The sequence below is a fragment of the Polychytrium aggregatum genome, assembly GCF_025602895.1.
Source record: "Polychytrium aggregatum strain JEL109 chromosome Unknown BJ171scaffold_6, whole genome shotgun sequence".
Taxonomy (NCBI): domain Eukaryota; kingdom Fungi; phylum Chytridiomycota; class Chytridiomycetes; order Polychytriales; genus Polychytrium; species Polychytrium aggregatum.
In genome coordinates, this window is record NW_026516208.1 from 368,046 (window position 1) to 380,365 (window position 12,320).

Below are 12,320 nucleotides of genomic sequence, written 5' to 3' on the forward strand. Positions count from 1 at the left end.
GCAGACGGTCACGTGGCGCACGTGCTGTGGCCTGTGTGTGCTTGCGCGGCGGATCCAAGTCGAAAAAATTTTCGGTCACCAGCCAGATCGCCGATCAGGATCGCGGGAGCCAGCATCCTCAGCCCCGCCCATCAGCCCATCTGTCCATCTGCCCATCTGTCCATCTGCGCTGCCTGCTCCAGCAAGCCCAGCAAGCCCAGCAAGCCCGGCAAACCCGCAAACCCGCATAACTACAACCCCAGTCAACACCATCTCATCGATAACAACGTCCAGCACAATGAGATTCGCTCCCGTCCGCCTGCTTTCGTCGCTCGGCCGACCCTGCGGCCCCCATCGCCTGGCCGCGTCCGTGGCCTTGCCGGCGCGGGCTTTCGGCTCATCGTCGTCGGCCATGGCCAAGCCAAAGCCATCGGCATCGTCAGAAAAGGGCTCCAGCTCGTCGCCGTCGCAGGAGACCACAGCAACTTCGCCGCATGCACCCCTCGCCGACCAAGTGGTTCGTGTTCGCCTGGAGGAGCATTACTACAACACACTGCTGGAGGACATCATGATCCTCTCATACGATCACTCATCCCCTACAGCCAGTCTCGAGGCCGCCCTCCCTGCGCTGAGCCGCAAGCTCCCTGAGAACGCCCTCGAGGATCTTTTCTCGACCCCGTTTTCCGATCTGCCAACACACCCCACCAACAACGTCACGACACACTTTCTCCTGTCCAACGAAAACTCGGGCTCGGTCGTGAACTTTCCGAAACGTTCGTTTGCCAAGAAGAAGCTGAACCCGATCGATTACACCATTGTCAAGAAGGAGGTCATGACGGCACTGCCGCCTCTCGATATCTGGAAGCCCTTCTCACCCTCGCCAAAGCGGCTGCCGCTGCTGCGGAAGGTCACGGTGAAGGTCTGGGAAGACTCTGCTGCTCACAACAAGTACGTAATTCGGGCACTGCGCGTCTTGCATCTGCTGGGCGCGCTAGCGGTCCAGGCGGGATCGGCTCTGCGTGGTAATTTCCACCCTGCCTCGACTCTGCCTCGATCTCGCCTTGCCCTGGTCTCGATCTAGCCTCGATCTAGCATCTCGTGCTTGCTTGCAGTTCTGAACAGACAGACGAACGTATCGCACGACAGCTCTGGTTGCTGACAGCACTCTCGACTCGATCTGGTGCCCCCCCCCATGCCGATCGCTCATCATATTGCCGCCGACATAGATCCCTACTGCTGGGTGCCATCATGAACCTCCAGTCAATCACCGGTGTCGAGGGAACGCCGCTCTTTTCCGACAAGAGCGATGCTTCCCGCAAGATCCGTGCTGGCATGCCGCTAGGTGCCAAAGTAGACCTCTACGGCGACAAAATGTACGAGTTTGTGGACAAACTGAACCAGTGCGTGCTGCCCCGCCTCCGCGAATGGGAAGGCATCAACCCGGTTGGCAACAACCTGGGCGCATTGAAGCTCGAGCTCCCCGAGTCGGCCATGGGCTACTTCCCCGATATCGAGCCTCACTTTGACATGTTCCCGAGGATGTTCAAAACCGAGATCACCTTCTTTACGACTGCCCGCAACGACCGTGAAACCATGCTGTTGCTCAGTGGCTTCCAGTTGCCATTCCTAGACAAGCCGATCGTCCAGCTCGAGGAGACCTCGGACGACAACTCGGATCCTTGGGCCAAGTTCTACAAGACAAAGCGACAGCAAGAGATGAGAAAGCAGAAGCTCATGGGCAAGAAATAGAGTCTGTCTTGAGCGTGTCCTGTGATGACGGCGAGTGTTCCAGTATACATATGCCCAATGAAAGAAATTCGCCTGGACATTACCCAAAACATTACCTGGGAGTGGTGCATGGTTGGCAATCCAAGTGCTCGGTGGCAATCCAACTGCTCGGTGGCAATCCAAGTGTCTCATCTGCCCGAGCGCTGATTGGCGCTACCGTTGGTGAAATCATCGATTCATCCAAAGAGCTCTGCGACCGGGGTTGGCTCGCTGCCATTCGACCAGCTCGTCCAGCCAGGCTCGTCAGGGCCGGGCGAGAGTCGGAATCCGGCGATGCCTTGTCGCAAGCGTTGTCAGCAGGCTCAGGCCACATCCAGCGCAGCGCCCGGCAATGACGCCAGCCAACCCGCCTCTGGCGACATCCGCATCATCTCTACAACATCGACAGCCGTCCCGCAGGCTGCATCTTGCCATTGATCTTCGCCAACAATGTGGGTGTTTGGATACGGCAGCTTGATCTGGAAAGTCGGTATGTTGAGTCGCTCTCGGTCGCAGCCAAAAGCCCCGCCGTTGCCGCCTGCTGCATCCGTTTCCCCCAGCACTCATGTCTCGGAACACCAACCTTTGACAGACTTTCCATATGAAGTGAGGATACCGGGATACATCTGCGGATTCGTGCGGCGATTCTGGCAGGTTCGTTCAGCCGCCGACGATGCCCTGTCAGCGAGCTTGGAGCAACGCTCTGCCCGCTGGGTTTGCTTTCCTGCCATCCAGTGCCTTGCTGGATGGGGGTCGTCAGTGTCGTCCGCAAGGTCGACCAGGAACAACTCTGGTCTTTATGAGCAGCTGCCGGTGTTCAGAAACCAAAGACCCGTCGTGCTGATCCTCTCTTGTCCCCGCCACTCAGGGCAGCCACGATCACCGAGGCACTCCAGAGTCGCCCGGCCGTGTGGTGACCCTCCTGCCGTATTCCGAGTGGCAGACGCTCTCGGATCGAGACTTTGCGGTCCACCAGCGAGCAGATGTCTGCTGGGGCGTTGCATGTGAGCTTTGTTGTCGAACGATCCGAGCGAGGGCAAACGACGACAGCGCCTGCGAACCAGTATGCCCTCCATTTGGACTTGTCGATGCCTTCAATGCGTCGGTTGCTGCTGCATTGATAGCCAGCTCAGCCGGTATCCATCTTCAGTTTGCCTTGCTGCATCCCTCTGATCTCGCTGTCGCTTGCACCATATATTTCATCTGGGTTTGGCTGCTCGTATGCAGACAAGGTTGCTCCCAAGGACGAAGCATGGGTCCGGGCCCACCTCGACCACCGAGAGAAGAATGGATACGAGTCTTTCAAGGTGCCTGTCTATCACCCGCTCGCAGGAAGTGACCAGCCGATCGTTCAGAATGCCATGGTCTATCTCGCCGGCATCGAAAACGAGGCCTTCCTGGGTCCAGAAACGCTCGACCACATGGGCGTTCATATTGCCCACTCAAGAGGTCCAAGCGGCCAGAACTATGAATGTAAGTCACCTGAAGCTTCGAGTTGGGGCTCAACGCAAGAGTGCCCACAGCGAGCGATCCTTGGATGGATTTGGCTGCGTGTATTTGTCCTGGCAGTGGTCATATCGACAGGATGCCATCTGGTGGCCTCGAGAGATCGTCTGGCATATTGCGATCTACAGCTCGGGCCCTTCTGTGCTATCTTCAGAGCCGCTGACTAAGTGCGATACCAACCGCAGACCTCTTTGGGCTTTACAAGTCCCTGAAGGCGCTGGTGCCCGATTTCCCGGACGAGCACGTTGAGCAACTCACCGACCGGGTGGTCCAAGCCCTCAAGGATAACCACGCCTTTGATCCCAGCATGCTAGAGAACCCCAAGTTTGACGATGCTCTGGGGGAGCTTCGAGAAATGTCAATCTGGACGCACGAGCGCCTGCAAGAGCGGCTGGATTTTGCGCACAAGCTGGAACAGGCCGAGGAGAGCTTGGCTGCATGACCAAAGTTGCTCTTGAGCTCGGCCGTGTGCCCTTTGAATGAGCCAGGCAGATTCGTGCTTGGCGATTCGTCATGGAGGCATCTCTGAAAGAGGTTCATCGCTTGTTGATATGTGACCAGAGCTTGCTTGGTTGGAAATCGTTGGCGGTGCGATCATTGGCACCGCATGTTGCGCCAGAACATGCCGCTGGATTGAACACGGAACAGGACGCCCTGAACATGCATGTGCACCGAGGAGCCAACGCAATGCGGTCGACATGAGACACTGGCATATGTGGATTCTGTTGTGCCCCTCAGAAGTGACAGTTACAGCTTCCCGCACACCTCGCTTGGGTGCGTCGACACGGGCTTCTGGCAAGCGAGCCCTGCATGGCACAGCTGCGGTGACTATGGCGGGAAGCACAATCGGCTCTCATCCCCTCCCCTTGCAATCGGGATGCTCCTGTCCGTGCTGTGTGCGTCTGGAAGTACAGTCTGTCCAGAAAGAAACGGGTCACTTTCCCTTCCTGGCTTCAGATGTCTGAAGCCCGCTGACTGACTGTAGGCAGCGGACAAGCCGTGCGATTGTTTCCCGTCCTGGTTGGCAATCGAGTGGTTTTGGTTAGTTTGGGAAGCACAGTCTTGAACACACTCGGTCGATCTCCTGTGGCGATGATCGACTGGCATACCGAGATCATGTTCCTTGAGGCATTGATGTCTCGATCCCACAGCGTATGGCAGCTTGCACAGCTCCGGACAAAGTGTGGTTTCTCGATATCAAGATGGTGCTGTGCTTGGCCATGAATGTGATGAGTGGGTGTGTATTCAGGTTCCAGAAAACAACAATGTCCTGGTTAAAAACAGGGAGTCCCATTTCATTTTGGAATCGCTGTATGTCTCAGCCGAGCCACGATTCCCACGACTCCCACAGACCAGCCGTGGCGCAGTCGCATGTGACCCGCACATGACCGCGCCTTCAGCCCAAACCCGAACATCCATCGCCGATCGAGCGGTCCTCTGCATCCGCAACAGCATTCTGTTATCCGAGACCGCTCTGACCATCCTCCATCCATGAACCACCTTCCTGCCGCACACACTGCATCTTTCTTCCCAAACGCTCTCGCCGGCAACGTCGATGAGGCCAGCGCCAAGCAGATCCTTGGCCACTTCAGCACGCTCAACTTTGCGACCCTGCCCGCCAAGGTGCTGGAGCTCAAGGGACTCCTGCAGACTCAGTACTATCCCTTCGTGTGCCGACACATTGTCTTCAAAGAGATCTCTCGGGATTCAAGTGTCATACCCTTGTTTCTGGATCTCTTTCAGTCGCTCAACATCCCCGAGCTGGACCATGTTTCGTTGACTCTGACGGTTGCGAGCGCGAAGGCGATCTTGGGCTCGGACGAGATTGTTGTCTCGCCCGAGCAGCGCCTCGCTCTGCGAAATCTGGGCGTCTGGCTGTCCGGCTTGAATCTTCGACGCTGGAAGCTCGTGAAGGCCAAGCATCCCATCCACAAGGTTGTCATCCCTTGCGATCCCTGCTTGTCGCTCCTCCAGGCGCTAATCCCCAATCTTTCGCACCTTTCACGCTGCCGATGCATCAACAGGAGCTCGTCCTTGACCTGATGGAGATCGATCGCCTGACTGTAGCCATTCCATTCATATGCAACGTGATGGATTGCTGCAACAGCGCTAGCCAGAACTTTCGCCCGGCAAGCCCATGGGGCAAGGCTCTTCTGAGATCGGTCTCGGACTTTTACCAGGTGAAGCTCAACATTCGAGCCGAAGTCGATGAGCTCGAGCACCTGGGGTCATATCAAGGTAGAGCGCTTGCGCCGATATCTACACCGGCAATTGCATGTGCAGTTTTGTCCCAGAGACATTGGCGATGTACTTTAGAGCCGATCCTGTCACAGCCTCGACTCGGCCATGGTGGTTCACTATGAGACATACCCTTTTGATTCATTCCATCGACCCCTCGATACCGTCCGCCCTGACTTTTGTTGTAACATATGACCATTACAGCGCACTACCCTGTCTCCCGGCAGAACTTTTCGGCTGATCTTGTGGTCAAGCCCGCCGCCGGTTTGGCCCCTGACACACTTCGCCGCTGCCTGTATGAGTCCTCCCGTCGAACCATCGATGAGGTGAGTCCGTCCTGATGGTGCAGCTGCAGTCGGCTCTATACGCGCCAGTAAACCTGGACTACCAAGCCACAAAGCTGGATCCGCTTACTCATCGCACTCGTGCTGTGCTGATTCTTTGGCCAATGTCGTTGGCCATCCTCATCGAATAATCCACAGGTCATGGAGTACGTTGTTGACCGGTGTGTCTCCATTGCCACGAACACAACGCGCCTGCTGCTGCACCGTGATTTTGCTCCCGAGCATAGCGAAGCCAACATCAAGACCGCTATTCGCATTTTGGTCCAGTCCCTTGCCGGTGGGTGTCAGTTCCTGAGCAACGTCGGCACCCACAGTTGCTTGAACCTGACACATAGGACGTGCAGACACAACAAAATCCGTCTCTTACCTCCGACCCTTATGTTCATGCCATTAGCTGCGCTGTCAAATGTTGTATCGCGCGACTCTATCCGGCAGCGCACCAAGGCTCACATGGTTGAGATTTTCAAGGCCGCAGCGGAGGTACGTGGCTGGACAGATCACCGAGGAGGCGGAAGGCTATTTTTGACTCTGCGACTGTAGTCAACTGACGGCATTTCATATATGTTGTACAAATCCCAGGTTCCTGTCTCCGAGTTCTTGGTCTCCAGCTGGGTTGCAGACAACCTTGAAGTCCTTTCGCTCATCATCGAGCGGGCAACATTCTCTACTGCTGCTCATGAGGTCGACCGCCTCTTTTCGGTCTACCGGGAGCAGGTACGGCACGAGTCATGCTGCTACATATGTCCAGGTCATCCTGGCTCGACTGTCGACTGTCGACTGTCAACCTGGAAGCCTGCGCAGCAGCATCCGTGGTGTGTCAGGGGGAAAGCAGGCTTCCGTTGTTATTTCACGCCCATGTGAGGGATACAGAATTGTGTATTCAGCGCACCACGTAGATGCGATTGCGGCCATATCGAGTTCTGAACGACGTCGCTGAGCGCCGTTAGTCCCAGATACTGATGAATATGCCGTGACGTTGTCCACCAGCTTGCAAGGGGATTGGAACCCTTCCGTCGACTGGGAACAAACAGCAGCGTTGGACTGGTAGGCATGACTGTCACTGTCCAGCACCGCTCTATGACACGGCGCTGATTGTCGTTCTCTGCGTCATTATCCCACACAAAGGCGCGCGAAGGCTCGCCAAAGCCCATCCGACCTGCACTCTCTGGTGGCTTTCCTGATCTCGAGAGTCTACAATCGCCCGTTCCCAGCACATCCGCCCGACGATTTTCGGTAATGCGATTCGAATCGATGATCGTCACGCCGAGCTGATGGGAGAAGTTGTGCATCATCGACCGGATGTGGGAACGTGTTACCCTACACCCTCTCGTTTTAACGCCAGCCCCTTCAAATTGCCCTCTATCGACTCAGCAACTATTGATCGATCTCGAGACCATCATTGCGCAGAACTCGTCGCTCTCATTGGCGACCTTGCCGAACCAGCAGGATATCAAGCATTCTGTTCAGCAGAGCTTGGTGTTCATCGACAAATTTCCAGCGCGGTCGACTCAGCAGGAGGAGTTCTGTACACTCTTTGTCCAAAAGATTCTGCAGTTGTTGTACCAGTATCCAGACTCGCAGCTGGCGCGCGAGGTCTTTGTTGTGATGCTGCAGAAGCTGACCGAAGTTTCAAAGAAAGCGCATGCCGAAATCCAAGAGTGGCTCCTGTACGCAGACACGGAGCGAAAGCTGAGTGTCCCGGTGATGTTTGTCTTGGTACAGTCGCGTCTGCTCCCGATTCTGGGGCTTGATGTTCAATTGGCGAGATACATCCAAAGCGCTCAGCCATCCGAAGTCGAGTTTGCGATCGACTTTATCAAGAAATGCCTGCTGGAGAAGACGGATGCCGACCATGCGCTATGTAGCCGCATTGATTTGCTGACCTCCCTGGACGCCCTTGCTCATCAAAAGTCGGCGGGGACGCTGAACGAAAGGTAGGAGTGATGGATTGTATTTGGCCGAGCCGAGCCGGGCAGTGACATGGCGTGTGGGCTTGAAGGGCGCATGAATGTATGCTCTCGCTGACGCATCTTCCCAACGGATTGTTGTGTCTCCATTTTTGTCTGCCATGACGCAGCGGTGCGGCGCTATTGGACCAACTTCGGTCGCAGCTGCGATCTGTCGGCGATATCGAACACGAGAGCCTCCAGGAGCAGCTGTCGCTCGTCTTTGCCGAATGGATCCGGATCTATCAGCACCCGTACTCGAGCGAGCGCATCCAAGGTGCATATATCGAGGAGATTTTCGACCGTGGGATCGTCGACAGCAACGACAGTCTCCATATCTTTCTCCGAACCTGTACCGAAGCCAGCCTTGACGAGTATGTCCACAAGACGGCTTTCCTGGCACCGGCAGCTCCGCCGACGAGTTCAGACAGGATCGTTGCAGTTGATGCATTTGCTCGTCTGATCGTTATGATACTCAAGCGCGATCTTCTGCGGTCTGACGATACTTCGATCGACCAAGCGGCTGCCGAGGGTGAAGCAGCGAACACCAGAGACCCTATGTATCTGACGACCAAGTCGCTCTCGATCATCACCTTGGTGCTCGTCCACCGACACAAGGAGCTGTCCACTGAATTCAACCCTCAGCCGTTCTATCGCCTCTTCTCGACCATCCTCTCGGAGCTCGAGGCGAGCCGATCCGTTCTGAAAGGCAAATATGTCAAAATCCTAGTTTGCTTTGGGTACGTGCGACCACGACGATCCTGGACCGGCATGCCGAACACACGATTGCGCCAGCACACTGTACATGGTGCCCAGGTTGTGAAGCATACTTGATGGACCCTCATACTGACTGAGCCACCTTCACGAATGTCGATGTGTAACGCCCTTGCCGTTCCGAACTGTCTACAGGAATGCTTTGCATAATCTGCGTCCATCCCTCGTTCCCGGGTTCGCATTTGCCTGGCTACAGCTCGTTTCCCATCGCTACTTCATGCCCAAGCTCCTTCTGGCCAAGAGACGAAAAGTATGTGTGTCACGGACAAATCGTCCTCACGGCCTGTCGATCTGCTTTATCCATCATGGAAGGCGACGTCCCGGTGGATAACTTGTTGCTCCGCCATCTCCATTTCATTCGCGCCTGCTACATCCCCTTTGCTGACATGTGTTCGCATGTGTTGATATGTTTCTAGGGCTGGTCTGTCTTTGAGCGGCTCCTCAGTGATCTGCACCAATTCATCACGCCTCTTCCAAAAGACGCCGAGTCGGTCGACAAGTCGATGCTGACGCTCTATAAAGGAGCAGCCCGGGTGTTCCTCATTTTGATACACGATTTCCCGGAGCTGCTGAAAGAGAAGGAGACTGCTTGCTCGGAACTGGTCGAGTCCTTGAAGGCGTTGAACGTCGCTGGGTGAGCCGCCGCCCGCCACCATGGCCTTGCTGAATATGGCTGGCATTGGTCGCTGGTCAAGCCCGGAGACGCCTGGCTTCAGACAGACACGCTATATCAACGCAAATGTGTATTCGGGGAGAACTCGTCTGCTGCAGAGCTCGGTGTTCTCGTGGGTCTCATATCGTACAGGTGAAGGTGAAGGCTGCATCATCAAACAGCCTTGGATGAAGTAAATGCAATACAGAACGGGGCACCCAGGGCCGTCGCTTGTTTCTGGGTCCTGAATACACCACTCCATCGTTGCGCTGCGATGCTGCGGTCCCAGCTGCCGAGGTGATCGGCTTCATCGCATACGGCCCTGCCAAACCCAGGCCGCCGCATATCGCACGTTGATCTCGACGAGATCATGTCTCACGTGCAACGCGCTGCCTGGCGCCGCCCGATCGATCACGTGTGCGGGTAGCCAACACGATCGCCGTCGCTGCCCTGTCCTGCCCTGTCCTGCCCTGCTCGGCCTGGCTGTCTCCGTCAACGACATCCCTCAGGCAGACACTACACTCGGGAGGGTCGAGCTGCACACATCCCGGGCACCTGCGTTGGCCGTTTGGAACCATGAGCACCTCTCACTATGGCGCCAAGCACTCGGGCGGCTATGGCGACAAGTTTTCCGGCAATTCCAATGGCGGCTCTGGCAACCCTCCACCCTTCCGGAGGATCCCGCAGATGATATTCAACTCGCAGACAGCCATCGCCCGACAGGCGTACGACGGCAAGCGGATGCGGAAGGCGATCCAACGTAAGACCGTCGACTACAATTCAACGGTCATACGGCATCTCGAGGTATGCTTTGCGAGAGCCTTCTGCGATCGACGCCCAAGCCCACTTCCGCCGGCCTTACGGACCAAAACGCCCCCGCCCCAGCGACGGGTCTGCCCCAGATCCATATTGCTCTCTGACTGACTCCTTTATTACGTTAACTCCATATCGTCTCGGCTATCCCGATCGCCAACATCGTGGCCTCCTCCCCCCTTCTTCTTGGCCATGCCCCGTCAGACTCGACCCTGGCAGCGCGACTGGCGAGACCACATCGCCATCCAACCGGATCATAATTTTATTGTTGAGGTAGAGGCTGGATGTTGGAGAGCATCTTTGCAAAGAGCGGAATGTCCGTCTGCTCATCGTGGCATCGGAGCACCTGACTGTATCGTTGCTGCTTGGACCCGCGATACTCATCCACGGGCGATCATGCTTGTTGTTGCTCAGATGCTGCCATCCACATGCTACCCCCACAATCCGGCAACTTCCATTTGCACCAAATTCATCCATACATCTACCAACAAGAACCGGTGTCCGATCAATGTGGTTCGGGTATGTCGCCGCGACTCGGGCGGGCGAATCGGCTTTGCTCAGGAGCTGCATCTGCCACAGACCGATCTCTCTCGCCAGCGCCGTCGCAGCTCCGAATGTGACCATTGGATGGACAAAGCTCTAATCATAGTATATGCATATCTTTGCCGTCCCCCCACCTATCATTGCGTTGTTGCGACCGTATCAATTACTGGATCCAGTGGACACCAGAGGGTCGCCGGCTGATTACGGGAGCTTCCAGCGGGGAGTTTACCCTGTGGAATGGCCTAACATTCAACTTTGAGACGATTCTACAGGTATTGTGAGCACCGTTTTGCCAAGGATCCACAATCGCTTTTTGCTCTTGTCCGAAAACAGTGGGGCGACGAGCGGACGGCAGCTGATGCTGATGATGTGACGACGATGGTCTCGATGCATCACCCCTCCCCAGGCGCACGACACTGCTGTACGTGCCATGACCTGGTCCCGAAACGATACCTGGATGATCACCGGCGATGCCAGCGGCACCATCAAGTACTGGCAGTCGAACATGAACAACCTTAAAGTGGTGCAGGGCCACCGGGAAAGCGTCCGGGATATCACGTCAGTGTCTTGCAGAGGATCTGCTGCCGTAGAACATGCACTCCGCCCTGGTTACTCACATCTGCCGGCGTGCCTCGATTAGATTTTCGCCCACCGACAACAAGTTTGCCTCGTGCTCGGATGACCAGTTCATCAAAATTTGGTCTTTTGCAGATGCAGTAGAAGAGAGAGTGCTGCAGGGCCACAACTGGGATGTCAAGTGCATTGATTGGCACCCTACCAAGGCTTTGCTCGCATCGGGCTCCAAGGACAATCTTGTCAAGCTCTGGGATCCCAAGAATGGCAAGCCACTAACGACACTGTAGGTGCTTTTGCTTCCCGCTGCACTGCCTCAGGCCTCACAGAGCGAGTCACTTGTTCCTCGCAGTGCTTCATCACGCTCACCGTTCGTGTGGCGACTGCTCACCATCTGTGTTTTGGTGTGTCTCCAATATCACAGACATGGCCACAAGAACACGATTCTCGGTATCGAGTGGAATCGCAACGGAAACTGGCTCGTGACTGCCTCGCGTGATCAGCTCCTCCGCGTATATGATATTCGAATGATGAAAGAGCTGCAGATGTTCCGTGGACATAAAAAAGAAGTGACATGTAAGTACCCTGATTGCCCGATGGCGCTATAGCGATCTGCTACGTACTAACGCTGCCATCCATCAGCGGTCGCTTGGCACCCCGTCCATGAGAACCAGTTTGTGAGCGGTGGATCGGATGGGTCAATTCATTACTGGCAGGTCGGGTGAGTACATGCTTGATAGGCAGTGGATCGGACCGGTCAAGCGGGCCCAAGTCGCTATATTTTGAGAAGGTGGTCGGAGCAAGGTGCGAGCGTCGGCTCAAGCGTTGCCAAGGAGTGAACCTTGTCCTCTGACACCATCCTTCGGTACGGTCCTCTGCCGTCTTCGACAAACTTTCAGAGTCGAGCAGTCGATCGGAGGAGTTGAAACCGCGCATGATTCGACGGTCTTTTCGCTCGACTGGCATCCGCTTGGCCACATCTTGGTCTCGGGCTCAAATGACCACACCACTCGATTCTGGACACGCAATCGACCGGGTGACCAAATGCAGGACCGATTCAACATGTCTCGAGGAGACGCCGAGGCTCTCGGGCTGATGGAAGATCAGCACAATGACGACCACGATGGTTCGTATCTCCTGCAGTCGACAGGGACAGCTGGGCAGTTGTGGCAACGCTAGTCCCGC

At 56.0% G+C, this 12,320-nt stretch overlaps 4 protein-coding genes across 4 annotated transcripts; all 4 read left to right on the forward strand.

The window, feature by feature from the left end:
• Nucleotides 1-391: 391 nt before the first annotated feature.
• BJ171DRAFT_578316 (ribosomal protein L5 domain-containing protein) lies at nucleotides 392-1,728 on the forward strand (the record flags this gene model as incomplete). Its single annotated transcript, XM_053113874.1, has 2 exons — nucleotides 392-927; nucleotides 1,206-1,728. The coding sequence occupies 2 exons, from the start codon at nucleotides 392-394 to the stop codon at nucleotides 1,726-1,728; spliced, it is 1,059 nt and encodes a 352-aa protein (XP_052969929.1).
• Nucleotides 1,729-1,916: 188 nt separating this feature from the next.
• Nucleotides 1,917-3,805, forward strand: BJ171DRAFT_256302 (cation transport regulator-like protein 2-like protein). Its single transcript, XM_053106733.1, has 5 exons — nucleotides 1,917-2,236; nucleotides 2,339-2,400; nucleotides 2,615-2,750; nucleotides 2,974-3,219; nucleotides 3,438-3,805. Exons 1-5 carry the CDS (start codon nucleotides 2,197-2,199, stop codon nucleotides 3,692-3,694), a joined length of 741 nt encoding a protein of 246 aa, XP_052969930.1. The 5' UTR covers nucleotides 1,917-2,196; the 3' UTR covers nucleotides 3,695-3,805.
• Nucleotides 3,806-4,701: 896 nt separating this feature from the next.
• Nucleotides 4,702-9,479, forward strand: BJ171DRAFT_565610 (CCR4-Not complex component, Not1-domain-containing protein). The gene is made up of 12 exons (XM_053113357.1): nucleotides 4,702-5,187; nucleotides 5,277-5,490; nucleotides 5,695-5,816; nucleotides 5,973-6,111; nucleotides 6,229-6,314; nucleotides 6,414-6,548; nucleotides 6,822-6,878; nucleotides 6,960-7,067; nucleotides 7,206-7,768; nucleotides 7,912-8,520; nucleotides 8,690-8,804; nucleotides 8,971-9,479. The coding sequence occupies exons 1-12, from the start codon at nucleotides 4,744-4,746 to the stop codon at nucleotides 9,190-9,192; spliced, it is 2,814 nt and encodes a 937-aa protein (XP_052969931.1). The 5' UTR covers nucleotides 4,702-4,743; the 3' UTR covers nucleotides 9,193-9,479.
• A 954-nt stretch (nucleotides 9,480-10,433) lies between these two features.
• On the forward strand, nucleotides 10,434-12,314 carry BJ171DRAFT_420375 (WD40-repeat-containing domain protein; the record flags this gene model as incomplete). The annotated part of the gene is made up of 7 exons (XM_053107432.1): nucleotides 10,434-10,538; nucleotides 10,739-10,834; nucleotides 10,969-11,120; nucleotides 11,203-11,421; nucleotides 11,560-11,711; nucleotides 11,778-11,856; nucleotides 12,035-12,314. 7 exons carry the CDS (start codon nucleotides 10,434-10,436, stop codon nucleotides 12,312-12,314), a joined length of 1,083 nt encoding a protein of 360 aa, XP_052969932.1.
• Nucleotides 12,315-12,320: the final 6 nt, after the last annotated feature.